This window comes from Cebus imitator, unplaced genomic scaffold (assembly GCF_001604975.1).
Source record: "Cebus imitator isolate Cc_AM_T3 unplaced genomic scaffold, Cebus_imitator-1.0 Scaffold231, whole genome shotgun sequence".
NCBI lineage: Eukaryota > Metazoa > Chordata > Mammalia > Primates > Cebidae > Cebus > Cebus imitator.
In genome coordinates, this window is record NW_016107546.1 from 1,538,278 (window position 1) to 1,553,431 (window position 15,154).

The following is a 15,154-nucleotide window of genomic DNA, read 5'->3' on the forward strand; positions in this document are numbered from 1 at the left end:
TTCTACACTTTATATATAAAAATGTTTATATATTTCAGCATACAAAAATTTTATGAAAATAAATCTGTTATATAATCTAAACGGAAGTGGGGTAAAGTTAGCTTTGCTTTGGAGACAACACCATATAAACTAACAGTATAAACAAATTTAGAGTGTGTGTGGACCCTTCTGCACATTTGAAATACCTCTGTACACTGAAATGACTAACTGCCTTTTCAGATCACACTTACTCAAGCCAGTCCTCTCAGCTCAACAACTTTTTATCGGCGGACTATGAATTTTAAAATAAAAGCCTCATGTCTATATTTTTTAAAATTATCACAACTAACTCAGAAAGTCCTGTTCTCTTTTCAACTTAAGCTAGTAAGGTCATCCTAGTCTAATATAATTTGATTTCTCAGTTGAGGAATGGCATTTTCAAACCACTTCAAGGAACAAAGAGCCAACCTGGGGAATGTCGAGGATAGAAGGAAGTACAAAATTAGGAAAAGGGGTAAAGTCTAGTAATAATCAGTATTCTACTGCCTCCCCCAATTTTTGAACAATGTACATACAGTTTTATACTCTCTCAGCTTATAAAAATGCCAAAAATATATTTAATTGACAATAAGGTAATAATTTGGTTTTTATGCTATTTATTTGAAATAGGATTTTAGAAAATTATGCACATGTTTAATCCTGTAACTAGTAATGAGAGAGAGCATTTGAACCACTGAGAACCTAAACTTTCCACTTAATTTTTAATGTAGAAAGGCTTGGTGCTATTGAAAAACTGTCTAACTAACCTAGGAAAGTGAGACGAGGTCCTCAGACCACAATTGTGTAAGTAATGCCAACTGGAAGTAAAGAAAAATGCACTTAACATTATTAGAGATAATGTATTTTTAAAAAAAGATTTGACAGCATAGGCAAGTCTGTGGGTGGAAAATCATGCTTGAAGGCAGAAGAGGCAACAGCAAAGACACTCAGATTCTGCTCTGTGCTTAGTTTAATAGGAAGTGAAGGGGAATTAAGGTTGAGTATGAAAAGCATCTTGAGTTGAAGTTCTTTTTTTTTCTGTGCACAAATAAATTTTATTCAGGTATGAAAAGCAAGTGTTTTTTCTAATATGTAAAATCTAAAAAGCATAAACCCATTGTATTAGTCCATTCTCACACTGCTATGAAGATGTACCTGAGATTGAGTAATTTATAAAGGAAAGAGATTTAATTGACTCACAGTTTAGCATGGCTGGGGCCTCAGGAAACTTACAGTCATGGCGGAAGGGGAAGCAAACACATTCTTCTTCACATGGCAGCAGGAAGGAGAAGAATGAGAGCCAAGTAAAGGGGGATGCCCCTTATAAAACCATCAGATCTCATGAGAACTTACTCAGTATCATGAGAATAGCATCAGGGAATGATTCAATTACCTCCCACAGGATCCCTCCCATAACACGTAGGGATTATGGGAACTACAGTTCAAGATGAAATTTGGTTAGGGACATAGCCAAACCATATCACCTACGGACTCATAATAAAGTAATCATTAAAGGCCTTTAATGAAGGAACAAGACAGAAAAAAGTAATCATTAAAGGCCTTTAACTGAAAGAACAAGATGGAAAAAAGAATATGTGAGTCAAGAAAAAGGCGAAACATGCCAGTAGGAAAATCTATCTATCTATCTATCTATCTATCTATCTATCTATCTATCTATTTACCTACCTACCTACCTACCTACCTATAATGGTTAATTTTATGTGTCAACTTAACTGGACTAAAGGGTGTCCAGATCTTTAATTAAACATTATTCTAGGTGTATCTGTGAGAATATTTCTAGATGAGATTAATATTTAAATCAGTAGACTGAATAAAGCAGATTCTTCACCTCAATATGAGTGGACCTCATTCAACTGGTTGAAGGCCTGAATAGAACCTAAGGCAGAGTAAGGAAGAATTCATTCTCTGTCTGGCTGTCTTCAAGCTGGACCATGGATCTCCTGCCTTCAGACTTGGTCTCAAACTGGAATTTACACCTTCAAGTTGAAGCTCTTAATAGTCTAGTCTCTTTAACTCAGTGACAGAATTTAATGCATTGAGTTCCCAGAAATCAGAAGTATTGCTACTTATAAAGCCACACCATGGCCTCAGCAAAGGCTGAGAAGGTATGACTGAAATCTACAAGATTGTAAAGAATATCATTGACAAGGTAAATAAGAAAAACCTTGAAAAAGGACAGTCAAATTCAAATTTAAAGCCCTATTTTAAACAGTAGGCAAAAAACTTAAAAATCTCACCAACCTAGTAAAAATGAGAAATTTATATAATTTCATTTCAATGTTGGTGAATTCATAGATTATAGATACATAGAGAATTTTAGGAAAAACTGAGATGAGTGGGGGATCATCTTCCAAGTTAAGGTGAAGGAAGAGTCTGGGAAAATGCGGGTGACTGTGTTCATTTATTTAGCAAGTATTAATGTACCCCTATCACATGCCAAGCACCAGGCTTCATGTACTGCAAAGACAATAACATACTCCCTGCCTCAAGCAGGGCATGGGCTAGCAGGAGACTGGATGAGTGAACTCACGATTAGAATTGTGGACATGCTCCATTCTGCAAATATTTTCTTGCACTCTTGATGACATCCTGCATCCTATTTCCATCTTGTGTTCACCCAACTCAGAGTATAACAGCTACTTGCATTGAAAATGTCTTTCTTCAGGAATAGCTGAGGTTTAGATAAATCTTTGTAACTGTAAAAAAGCCTGAAATCCTTTTGTTCTAACTCTTTGAGAAGGCTGTACCAGAACCGCACGACGCTACTGTCGCTGCCACTGACCTCAAACCCAGGCCAGTGGAGATGGATCTCAAAGATGAGCTGTCCAATCTGCTCAAGAACATCTTCCAGAATAAGATTTTCCAGAACTTTCCATTCTGCACTTTCCAGATCTGCCTTGAGAACGTCAATCTGTAACAAAGCAATCAAATGAGATTAGCAGATTTAGTAAAACTGTCTTGATATCAGGAGTTTCACATTATAACTACCTCTGAAGGAAGCAGAATTTTTAAAATTTGGAGTTGAGGGTGGTTTTCAACTGGCCATTTACAACATGAATTTCTAACCTCATTCCATATTAAACGTTTTGAGTTTTTGGGTTTTGTTCTAGTTTTTAAGAGATGGAGGTCTCGATATGTTGCCTAGGCTAGTATAAAATTCTGGGTTCAAACAATCCTCCTGCCTCCGCCTCTTGAGTGGCTGGGACTACAGGTGTGAGCCTATTACGTTAATATATGTTAATATACAAATGATGAAATGCCAGGCAAAAATCACAACAGACCCTCTTGCTTTCTGCACAATGGGAATGGATACCTGAGGAGGAGAAGGTAGAGTGAGTGTATCACAGACCTCTGTGCACCCCACAAACTATCTGCCACCCCAGGAAACTCAGCCAAGTCCTGACAGTAGGTGTCTATGGAAAGGAAGTGACAGATGGCCACTCTTTGCAGGGAATATCTTGTAGGCCTCATCCTCCCACCCCAACTTCATCAAGACTGGATACCAAGTAAGAAGTTCTTGAGTATCTGAATATTGGACTGTAAATATATATATATATATATATATATATAATTCCATTATTTCTTTAAAATGTACATACCAGTATAGTGTTCTAAAACAAAAAGAAGCAGCAACACCATCCTGTCTATTTAGTGAACACAAGTTCACATTCAAATGAAACAGAATAAAAGAAGAGGATTGGAAGATCAATATTTTACAATTAATGAAGTTATGAGAATCAGCTCCCTTTTTCTGCCTGTGCGAAAAATCCATTAGAACACCAGAACCCTAAACACCTTCAGAAATCAATGAAAGTTGATCTTTACCAAGTAGTTATATGTGCTTGACGCCACGCTGAGGGCTTCCCCTTGCAATCTCCATTTAATTCTCTCAACGATGCAGTAAAGGTGATTCTGTGAGTACCCCTAATTAAAGTTTAGGAAACCAAACTCATTGAGGAACCCATCGCCACTCACATGGCTAGAGAGGCAGTGGTGAACTCTGAACAGAGTCTGTCTACAGAGCCTGCATTCTTAGCCCCTATATAATGTTGCCTCTTCCAATATACCCAAGAGAAAAAATGGGTAAGTCAGAGTCCCAGAGAGGTTTGGGGTTTGGAAAAGAAGGTGCTATCGGGAGAGCAAATATGGGTCAGTGAGTAAAGTGTTGTTATCAATATTGCCATCTTACATTTGCAGAGCACTTCTCAAGGGGGATAATTTTACCATGCGGAGGAAAGCTGACAGCAGACATAAACTGGAATCATGGGGCAGGAGGAAATCATTGCAAAAGAGCAAAGGCTGTAGCCCCAAGATGGGACAGCAGAACCTTAAGCAGCCCTTCAGGAAGCTGCTGACTGAAGTCATGAAATATCCTGCCCCAGGAATGTGGCAATACCTTTGCCTGTTTAGAAAAAACAGATAAACACCAAGATGGAGGCTGCCCATTTTCTCCCCTCTCATTGCATGTCTGTTTGATATGTTTCTCATATGAGGCTCATGTGAGGCTCCCTGTGCACAGAAACATTCTGATCTAGTTTGGATGACTGTCCTCTCCAAATACCATCTTGAAATATGATTTCCAATGTTGGAGGTGTGTCTGGTAGAAGCTGTTTGGGTCATGGGGGTGAGTCCCTCATGAATGGTTTGGTGCTGTCCTGGAGCTAGCAAGTGAGTTCTAGCTCTGAGTTCACGTAAGATCTGGTTGTGTAGAAAGAGTGTGGCACCTCTGCCCCCTCTATTTTTCCCTCTCTTGCCATCTGATAGGCTGGTGCCTCTTTGCCTTCTACCATGATTGTAAGCTCCCTGAGGCCTTGCCAGGAGCAGATACCAGCACCATGATTCCTGTACAGCCTGCAGAACCATGAGCCAAGTAAGCCTCTTTGCTTTATAAATTACCCAGGCTTAGATATTTATTTATAGTAACACAAGAACAGCCTAACACATGCTCCTTGGGTGATTTCAGAGTTGAATGGAAGAGAAGGTACACAGAATTTATATATAACAGGTATAAGAAAATGGGCTTTCTCCTGATGCCTGAGACTCTGTGAGACATGGTTTCACATTCTTGCCTTGGATTGTACCTCCTGGTCCACCAAGGAAAAAGTGATGGTAATACCCTGAGAATACTGAGTGCCTTAGGAAAGACTGAGTGTCTATAAAGCAGCTTGTCAGTTCAATAGTTACAAACCAAAAGAGAAAAAGTGAAAACAAAACAAAACCTTTTTTCATGAGAGAAACCGAGCAAAGACAGGTTGCATATGAACACACACCAGGTTAAAATAATTCTTGTGAATCAGACACAGTGAAATTTACCCAGGTGCAGTGGCTCATGCCTGTAATCCCAGCAGGTAGATCACTGGAGTCCAGGAGTTCAAGACAAGCCTGGACAACATAGTGAGACCTCATCTCTACAAAATGAAAATAAATAAATAAAACATTATTAATAAAGAAATTAACTCTTTCTTCCATCTCTGCTGCCCTGGCATGTCCATAGCTTTGTTTAATCTTGACAGGTTTAAACAGAATACTCTAGGATTAAGGGGAATTAAGCTGCCAAAGGAAATATTTAATCAAAATTTTATAAAATTTTCCAGTTGGTAAATAAAATATCTAAAACTCAAAGCCAATTATTTGTTGTGTCAATTCACATAGCCAAGAATGTCTTAGGTTTCTTACAGATTCATGTTCACCATGGTCTTCTGTGAGTTTGCATATGTTGAATGTGAGGAATACATCAAAATATTAAAGGGACAGAGTAAAGTTCATTGGCTTTAAATTGACCTAAAAACTCTATTAGTGATATTTAAGGAATATGTTTTATATATTTATTCCAAACATCTTAAAAATAAACTATCAATCAGAAGTTATAAGCAACTCAAAGGGAACCAAATCATTAGGCCAAATCTTAGCAAATACAGGCTTTCTTTGAAAATCCAATTTTCATTTATAAAGTTTTAATCTATTCCAAAGAGCAAAAAGTATTTTCAAACACAACAACACTCCCACCCTCTTTAGATTCCAGTGACTGAAAATCCCCCACTTCAATCAGAATTACATAGGTTGGTCTACATCACGCAGCCCAGTGTGGTGCCTCCCTGAGGAGCACAGAAGCTCTTCTCTGCCTTCTGACCTGAGAGTACAGGCAGCCAAAAGGCTGTGAATAAAACATGCCCTGCTCTCCCAGTGTGCTTTTTCTATTCCTCACATTTTAGAACGTCCCATTACTGCAATGGTTTTGCAAATGTGATCTCCATTATTACTGCATAATGCATCCAATATTATTCTTATTATAACGCACTAAACATTGCTGAATAGGATATGCCACTTTAAAGATTCTAATATCAGCTTTCAACAATTATGGCACTAAAACTCATACAAATGATTAGATGGGAATAATCCAGTGCCAATCCTAATACAGTTAGGATAAATCAGGTTTCCGGAGAAAAACAACTGAAGGTTAACTCCCAGAAAACTCTAGAATAAGTGAAGACATTCTTGGGTAAAAAGGTTTCAAAGAAAGTAGATGAAACAACTTATTTGGTATAATTTCCAATGTATTAAAGTGGAGCTCCTATCAAGAATTGTCGCCTTTTGTTTGTACCTGAAATATCCAATAAATTGACTTTCAGAAACCTTTTTGAAGAAATGAGAATTTTCATTTTTAACTGGCATCAGATTTACCTGATGCCATCTGGCAGCTTCCTTATCATAGGCACAAGTTCATCCCTGTGATCATTTACCCAGAACTGCAGAGATTCGAGGAAAGGGGAGGAAGAGGCATGGGTACTTGTATCCGTTTCTAACAACTGCCATAATAAAAGACCACGGACTGGGAGGTTTAAATAACAGAATGCATTGTTTCACCATTGTGAAGACTAGAATTCCAAGATTTAGTATCCCTCTGAGAGCCCTGAGAGAGAACGTGTTCTGTGCCGCCTGCCTGGCTTCTGGTGGCTTGCTAGCAATCTTCAGCATTCCTTGGCTCCTGCATCACCTGGTCTCTGCCTTCATCTTCACACGGTGTTCTCTCCATGTGTCCAAATTTCCTCTTTTTATAAGGACATCAGTCAGATTGGAATAGGGCCCACCCTCCTCCAGTATGACCTCATTTTAACTAATTATATCTGGAACAACACTATTTCCAAATAAGGTCACATTTTGAGGTACTAAGGGTTAGAATTTCAACATACTAATTTGGGTGAGACATAAATTCAACTCATAACAGTGTTTAGGGTAGCTTTGGCAATAGGACTTTTGCAATGTGTTTAGTAGCCAATTCCCAGGGCCAATGGTTAGGAAAAGCGCCCTGCTCTAGCGATCCAAGGGCCAGCAACCATCTAACACAATTACGGTTATCATTCTGACTAATGGATAAGTCCTTACATCAGCCAACACTAACAGCTCTGGCCCTCCCAAGTGCCACACCCAGGGCAGGTCAACAAGTTTCCAAAGCCAGTTGAAACCACCACCTGGAAGTCCCTCTACTTCATTCCTTGGTTCCTTCTCAGCAAAAACAACCAGGCCCAGTAGGGGCAGTTTGTCTTTGGTGCTCTCCCATTCCTTATATAAAAGGGTCAGATCAGGAGCTGTAGATGTGAGGATATTAACTGGTCTGAATGACTACTTAATATCCTCACATCTACAGCTCCTGTTCTGACGCTTTTCCCCTTTAAGAGGGCTCACAAACAAACTACAAAGATTCTATGACATGCTTGCCGGCCTGCAAGAGGGCAGTCATGGAAGCTGTAACACCTTTTAAGTAAAGCCTCCCTCTGGGAGTCACAAACATCACTTCCACTGCATTCCATTGGTCAAGGCAAATTCCAATCTAGCCCTTGAGGGGAGAAGTGGCATACACAGAGAGGGGAAGAGAAGTTATTCATGGCTAAATTTACAAACAATTGTCCCTAGTAATTAAAAGCAATATTACTTTATATAAATCCATAAATCAACTACAGTAGTACAGTGGACAGGAACCTTTACTGGACACAACTAATACTCCAGGAAAAATGAATAATAAAGGCTTCATTCATCAGAATGTTATTAAAGATGGAATATTAATAAAACATGACATCTGTTTTTAGATTTGGTTTGACTTGACAGTTGACAGAGAACCTGGGATATTCAATGGATTAAGATGACTAACAAAGAAAAAAATAAATAGGAGAACTAAAATAAATATTTGTAAGTCTAAGTTAGATACCGTATTAGTCTGCTTGGTCTGTGTCTTGGTGTGCTTGCACCACTATAACAAGGTATCTTAGACTGAGTAATATATAAAGAACAAAAATTTATATCGTACGATTCCAAAGGCTGGGAAGGTGCTGGCAGGTTTGGTATATGGAGAGAACCTGTTCTTCTGGGAGGGCATCACCTAAGTATCCTCACCTGGCAGAAAGGATGGAAGGGGAGAAAAGGGGCAAACTCCCTCCATCAAGCCCTTTTATAAGGGCACCTAATTCCATTCATGTGGGTACAGTCCTCCTGAATCAAACGCATCCTAAAAGCCACACCTCTTAATACTGCTGCATTGAGCCAGGTGCAGTGGCTCATGCTTGTAACCCCAGCACTTTGGGAGGCCGAGGCGGGAGGATCAATTGAGGTCAGGAGTTTAAGACCAGCCTAACCAATGTGGCGAAACCCCATCTCTACTAAAAATACAAAAATTTGCTGGGCGTGGTGTCACACTCCTGCAATCCCAGCTACTCAGGAGGCTGAGGCAGGAGAATCGCTTGAAGCCTGGAGGCAGAGGTTACAGTGAGCCAAGACTGCGCCACTGTACTCCAGCCTGGGAGACAGAGCAAAACTCCGCCTTAAAAAACAAAACAAAACAAAAGCTGCTGCATTGGGATTCAGTTTCACCAGGAATTTTGGAGGAGACAAAAACATTTAAACCAGAGCAGATTGGGTGGTTTAAACAACAGAAATTTATTTTCTCCAGCTTTGGAGGCTGGAAACCCAAGATCAAGGGTTTGGTTTCTCCTAAGTCTTCCCCCCTTGGCTTGCAGATGACTGCCTTGTCCCTGAGTCCTCTCGTGGCCTTTCTGCATGCACTCCTGGTGTCTCTACCTTTTCTTACAAGGACACTAGTCCTGTTGGATTTGGGTCCCACTTAACCTTAATCACCTCCTTTAAGGTCCTATCTCTAAATATAGTCACACTGGGAATTAGGGCTTTAATCTATAAATTTCTTCTAGGCAAAACAGATCTAAAACAAGTAATTTTGCTATGCTCTATTTAGAGGTAACCACTATCTCCATAAGTGTTTTTAGAATACATCCTTGATGCTATTATGGCAGCCTGCAGTATCTCCTCTATAGTTAATGGCTAACTCTGGTTTTAGGTAGTACAAGTGTGAGCCACCAAATTAATCGGAGGTGAGTCACAGAGACTGTAGTAGATATTATGTTCCATAGATGTAACACCATTATTTCCCATCTCACATGCTTTTCTACATATGGCCTAGACACTCCCACCTCTGAGACATGGAGTCAACCTATGTAGGGCCCCAAGCCTAGAAAGGCTTTGTGCTTGATTTAATGCTCTGCTGTCACTGTCTTGAAATTCTTAACTAGTTTTAAACAAGGGGGACCCCTCATTTTTATTTTGCACTGGGCATCACAAATTATGTAGCCCATCCCCCAGAGTTGTGATGAGTTGTGAATGATTGATTGACTAACACAGTTTGATAAAAGTGATTCTAAGTGACATTCAAGCCTAGGCTGTAAAAGGTGATGCACCTTCTACCTTGCTCATGGGTATATTCATTCTTTAAAACTTTGGCCATCTAGAAAGGTATCTGACTGCCCTGAGGCTGTCCTGCTATGAGAAAATCCAAACTAGCCTTTGCAGAGAGACCAATAAAGAGGCCCTGAGTGAATAGAAAGAGAGAGAGAGAGAGAGACAGAGAGAGAGAGAGACGCCTGGGCAACCCCCAGCTGTTCCAGCCTTCATCTCGGTTCAACTGCATGAGAGACCCCGAGCAAGAAGCACCCAGCAAAGCCCTTCCCAAAACTCTGCCCCATGTAAACTATGAGAGAGCATCAAAGGATCAACTGTTGGGTTAAAAAGCTAAGCTTTGGGGTTGATTGATTACACAGTAATAGATAACTAGAATGGAGACTAAGTGCTATTTATGAATTTTTTTTTTCAAAATCTAAAAGTTATTTGAATTGTATCAACTACTATATATTCCAAAGCTGTGAGTTTTAGAAATTAATATGCATTTAACCAAAAATATTTTATTATAAAAGCAATACATTGTCATTATTTAAAAATTAAAATTATAGATAAGAAAAAAGAAAAAAGAAGTAAAATACCTATAATCCAGAATTTTGAAACAGTTTACTTCTGAACTCCCAAATATTTTTCTTTGCCATAAACACACACAAGACAGATCATCATATAAACTCACGAGACAGATTCGAACACACCTGATCATAACAAACACACACACATTTTCTACAAAATTGAAATTATCCTGTGTTTTCAAATCTGTTTTTTAACATAACAGACCATAAATATGTTTCCATGTCAATAAATTTTCCTCTAAAATTTATTCTCAGGATCCCTCAGAGCTTTCAGGATCTGAAGGAGGTGATTGCAGGTCCCCAGAAGGAGGATTAGATGTCAAGTGGATGAAGCTCAGACCTCAATTCAAGAGTAGCTCCCCTTTCATCTCCTTGATATATCTGGAATCCCTCACACATTTTCACTTGGGAAAAGAGCTCTCCTGCTTAAAAAAATACGAAAGCCTCTATCAATAACTTATTTTTAACAGCTTTTGTAATAAGGTAATTTATTTAATCAATCCTCCTTCTGGTGGCCATTTAGATATTTTCCCAAGTGATTAAAGTTACAAACTGATGCGATCAACAAGTTGGGCAACCAAGTTTGTGTGTGTGTGTTCTGTTATTTTCTTAGAATAAATCCCCAAAAGCAGGATAGCAGGTGCAAAAAATGGGTATGGTTTACAACTTTTAATTGTCCTAAAGCCTTCCTGTCCCTGGCTCTTAGGACACTGAGGACAAAGCAGGTTGTGCTGCTGGGAGCTGGGAACCCAGTGTAGAGAAACCATAAAAGCCTCCTCTGCTGCCACCAGCCCGGTCAGCACCCTGCTGGTTTCCTCATCCTGAAGCCACATGACACTTGGGGGCATTCCTAAACCCCCTATGCCTCCATGTCTGAACAATTCCCTAGAGTAGACAAAAACCTGCGTGTGATTTAAAGGAAGAGAAAACAATCCATTTTAACTAAATGCATGTTAAACTGCCTTTATATTACGTTTTATTTAAAATATTTTGATTAAAATGGTTTAATTTATTGTTCTATATTAAATATTTAAAAGGATATAGATTTTTTTCCACCTGGAACATGCATATTAGAGTATAAAACTGGCAATTACCATCAATTATGAAGACAACTGATCATTATATTAATCAAAATCCCTGACTAAGAGCCAAATCTACATAAGTAACACCAATAAAATGTCAATATTAACTATGCAGTTTATCAATCACCTAACCCAGAATGAGGGACTTTACACTCAGGCTCTAATTGACCTGAAAATTAAGTTGCTTCCCTCAATGTTTTGGGGCCAGAATCATATACTATAAGTCATTTACAGATGTCTTTTACAAAATTTCTCATTTTGTAAAACAGAATTCTGAAAGGAAGTGTGGAAATTAAGTTTTGTAATTGAGTTCCTATTTTAAGAGCTGTTATTTTTGGCCACATCATCTAATTATTTATGAATATTTTAAAAAATAGAATTATCAGACAGGCATGGTGACTCACACCTGTAATCTCAGCACTTTGAGAGGCTGAAGCGGGTAGATCACTTGAGGCCAGGAGTTCAAGACCAGCCTGGGCAACATGGCAAAATCCCGTCTCTACTAAAACTATAAAAATTAGTTGGACATGGTGGCACGTGCCTGTAGTCCCAGCTACTTGGGAGGCTGAGGCAGGAGAATCACTTGAACCTGGAAGGTAGAGGCTGCAGTGAGCCGAAATCACACCACTGCACTCCAGCCTGGGTAGCAGAGCAAGACTGTCTCAAAAATAAATAAATAAAATAAATTAATAAATAAATAATTGAAGGCTGGGTGCAGTGGCTTACACCTGTAATCCCAGCACTTTTGGAGGGCAAGGTGGGTGGATTGCCTGAGGTCAGGAGTACGAGACCAGTCTGGCCAAGATGGTGAAACCCCATCTCTACTAAAAATACAAAAAAAATTAGCCAGGTATGGTGACATGTGTCTGTAATACCAGCTACTTGGGAGGCTGAGGCAGGGGAATTGCTTGAACCAGGGAGATGGAGGTTGCAGTGAGCCAAGATTGCATCACTGCACTCCAGCCTGGGTGACAGAGTGAGACTCTGTCTCAAAAAATAAAAATAAAAAAATTCAATTATCATCAATTCCCTAACACCTTAACAAATCAATGGTCATTCTCCATATGCATTACAGTTTGAGTCAATATTCAATCGCAATTTTAAAATAATTACATCAATAAAACTTCTCACTTTTTAGTTTAATTGTGAAAAGTTGTTATTTAATAATAAAATATATCTAGGCTTTTACATGTCAAGTCTACTTCAAGAAAGACATATCTGTACCTACAAAACTAGAAGTTAAATGCATTAGAAAGAGGATCTTGTTGTTGCAGAAAAATAGAACAAATTAATCTTCGTAAGTGTGAACAAGAGTATTAAAAGTCTCTTTGAGAGCCTTAGACTTTAAACACACTAAATCAATTTCAATTATCACTGTCGACTGGCAGAAATGTAACAGTACAAGATTTTTGCTATCGCTACGAATAAAAAGAGATGAGGTCTGCCCTATAGATTATGAGAAATATGAAGGGTCACTCTAAGATAATGTGGGACCAATTCTGAACTAATCATAAAATAAAATAATTTTACTTAATAATTATCTCACAACAATGACCTCTGCAGGGAGCAACACTCTACAAATGAATTAAAAAGGAAATGAGAAAAACATTTACAAACAGACTCTTCTTTTCTGGCCAGATATCCAGCTTGATGAAAGAATTCAATTGGAGGCTGCTGAGCAAGAATCTTCTGAGTTGGGTGAGGTGATAGAATACGCAGCCCCAGAAACTCAAGTCAGGGACAGATGATGGGTGAGCTGGTGACCAACCAAAATATCAGGAGTCAGCAGGGTGATTCCTGGGCAACAGCAAAGAACCAAGCAGGAACCAAGCAGCACAAATATAGGCAAGGCCAAAGCGGTAGCAAGGGACCTGACCAAGGGCAGAGTCAGGCAGAAGGGCAATGGCAGAACCACGGACAGCTCCAGGCAGCCGCTTTTATGCCTTCATTTCTACCCTACTTCCCTGGGCAGCTGAAAACAAATCTCTGACCTTAAGATCAGAATCCAATGCCTTAAAGTTATACCACCTGGTTAACTTTTTTGCAACTATTTCTGGAAGGAGATGGAACATAAAACTCAGACATTTATACATGATTCCTAAATGAATAGATGTATAAACAAATAACCAAGTAAACAGCCAAGTAAAATGTTCTTCAGGAAGACATGTTCTTGGGGTTCAGTAGGAGAATCTTTGCCCTTAGATGGTGGGACTGGGTCAACCCCAGAGCATGCTGGGGCCAGCAATGTGATTTAGGCCACAAAAAACACAGCCCCAATGCAAAAGGCAAGCACTAATTTAGAGGGACACAAAAGAAACTCATTTGGTATTTAGTTTTTGCTTGTGTTTTAAGTGTATCCTAGAATATAAGTGAAAAGAAACTAAAATAAAGAATCAGCAGTGATAGGGGTCAAGTGTTAGAAGCCAGAAATGAGAGAAGATGAAAGAACATTAAGAAGTCTTGGGATGTGAGTGCACACACATATGTGCATACACACACACAACACACACACACATGACTAAAGAATGCAGCTTTGAAAAAAATATATACAGGAAATTATTTTTACCACTGAGCCTAACCTCAGCTCAGACTTTAGTGTCACCCCATACTAATCAATCTCAAAGTCTCAACATTCCTTCCTGGGTCATATAAGATATGAGTCTCGGTGCTACAGTTAACCCCAGCACAAAAGCTCACACTAGACCTGTCAGAGTCACCTTGATGTCCTCCATTTCTGAGCCCCATGCAGAGTTCTAGCGAAGTAGGTAGCATGGTCACTCTTGTGTTGATTGATTGATGCCCTCAACTGGGCTGTAAGTTCCTTCATGCCAGGAATCTAACCTCTCTTTGGGTATCAAGTTCCTATCAAAGGTCCTGGCTCACAGCAGGTGCAAGATCCTATCAGATGAGTGCCAGCTATTCTGCCTCTGTAACATCCTCCCCCTGGCCTTTCACCCTCCACCTCCAGGATCACCTTGCTTCAGAACTCACTGATGGAAAGAGAGGAGACAAGAGAGGTCAAGGTTTGGAAGTTAGGAATGACAGTAGTTATCAATTCCATTGTTCCACGGGGCACACATGTTGTGTTACACTCTTGATTTTCAACTCTTTACGCACACGACACTTAGCTAAATGTAATTCTTTGCTATTCTGCAAAATGCCACTAACCTTCCTGCCCCTGTTTCTTTATTCATGTCACTTCCTTTATGTGGAACACCAGAATTTCTGCTGGTCATCTCCCCCTCTGTCTGCATACAGGGCACCACAACGGCCCTTCAAGTACAGGCTGCATTTCATCAAGAAATTTGAATTGTTGGGTTTTTCTAAAACTCTTAGGATCTAGTGCAGGGACAATAATCTGAAAAAGGATGACTTACCATAAGTTCTAATAGGATGTAGAAATAGATACAAATTGGTTTTATCTTATGGAATATTTCATTAGCATTAAACTACAAGGCTCTCATCTCAAATACATTTTCTAGTTAAATGAGATCAACACTGAAATAAGGAAATGAATAATATCAATATGTAATTCTCCAAATGGCATTCAGTTTTTTATTTTGTTGTAGGTGTGTACAAGGAAGTGAATTGTTCAGACAGGCATCAGAATGTTTAGGAAAGCCGCTGAGATGCTGCTCTGTACAGCAGAGGATTGCCACATGTGGCCATTTCAATTTTAATTAATTCATTAAAATTAAATCAAATTAAAATTACAGTTTCTCT

The 15,154-nt window shown here is 39.2% G+C and overlaps 1 protein-coding gene across 2 annotated transcripts in view; it reads right to left on the minus strand.

Annotated features, from left to right (window-relative positions):
• Positions 1-1,589: 1,589 nt before the first annotated feature.
• Positions 1,590-15,154, minus strand: part of METTL24 (methyltransferase like 24) — a 107,058-nt gene continuing 93,493 nt past the window's right edge. For both annotated transcript variants that reach the window (XM_017497431.2, XM_037727443.1), the window contains one exon: positions 1,590-2,950. In XM_017497431.2, coding sequence (XP_017352920.1) covers positions 2,636-2,950 — 315 coding nt within the window. In that variant the 3' untranslated portion in view covers positions 1,590-2,635. The remainder of the gene's footprint in view (positions 2,951-15,154) is intronic.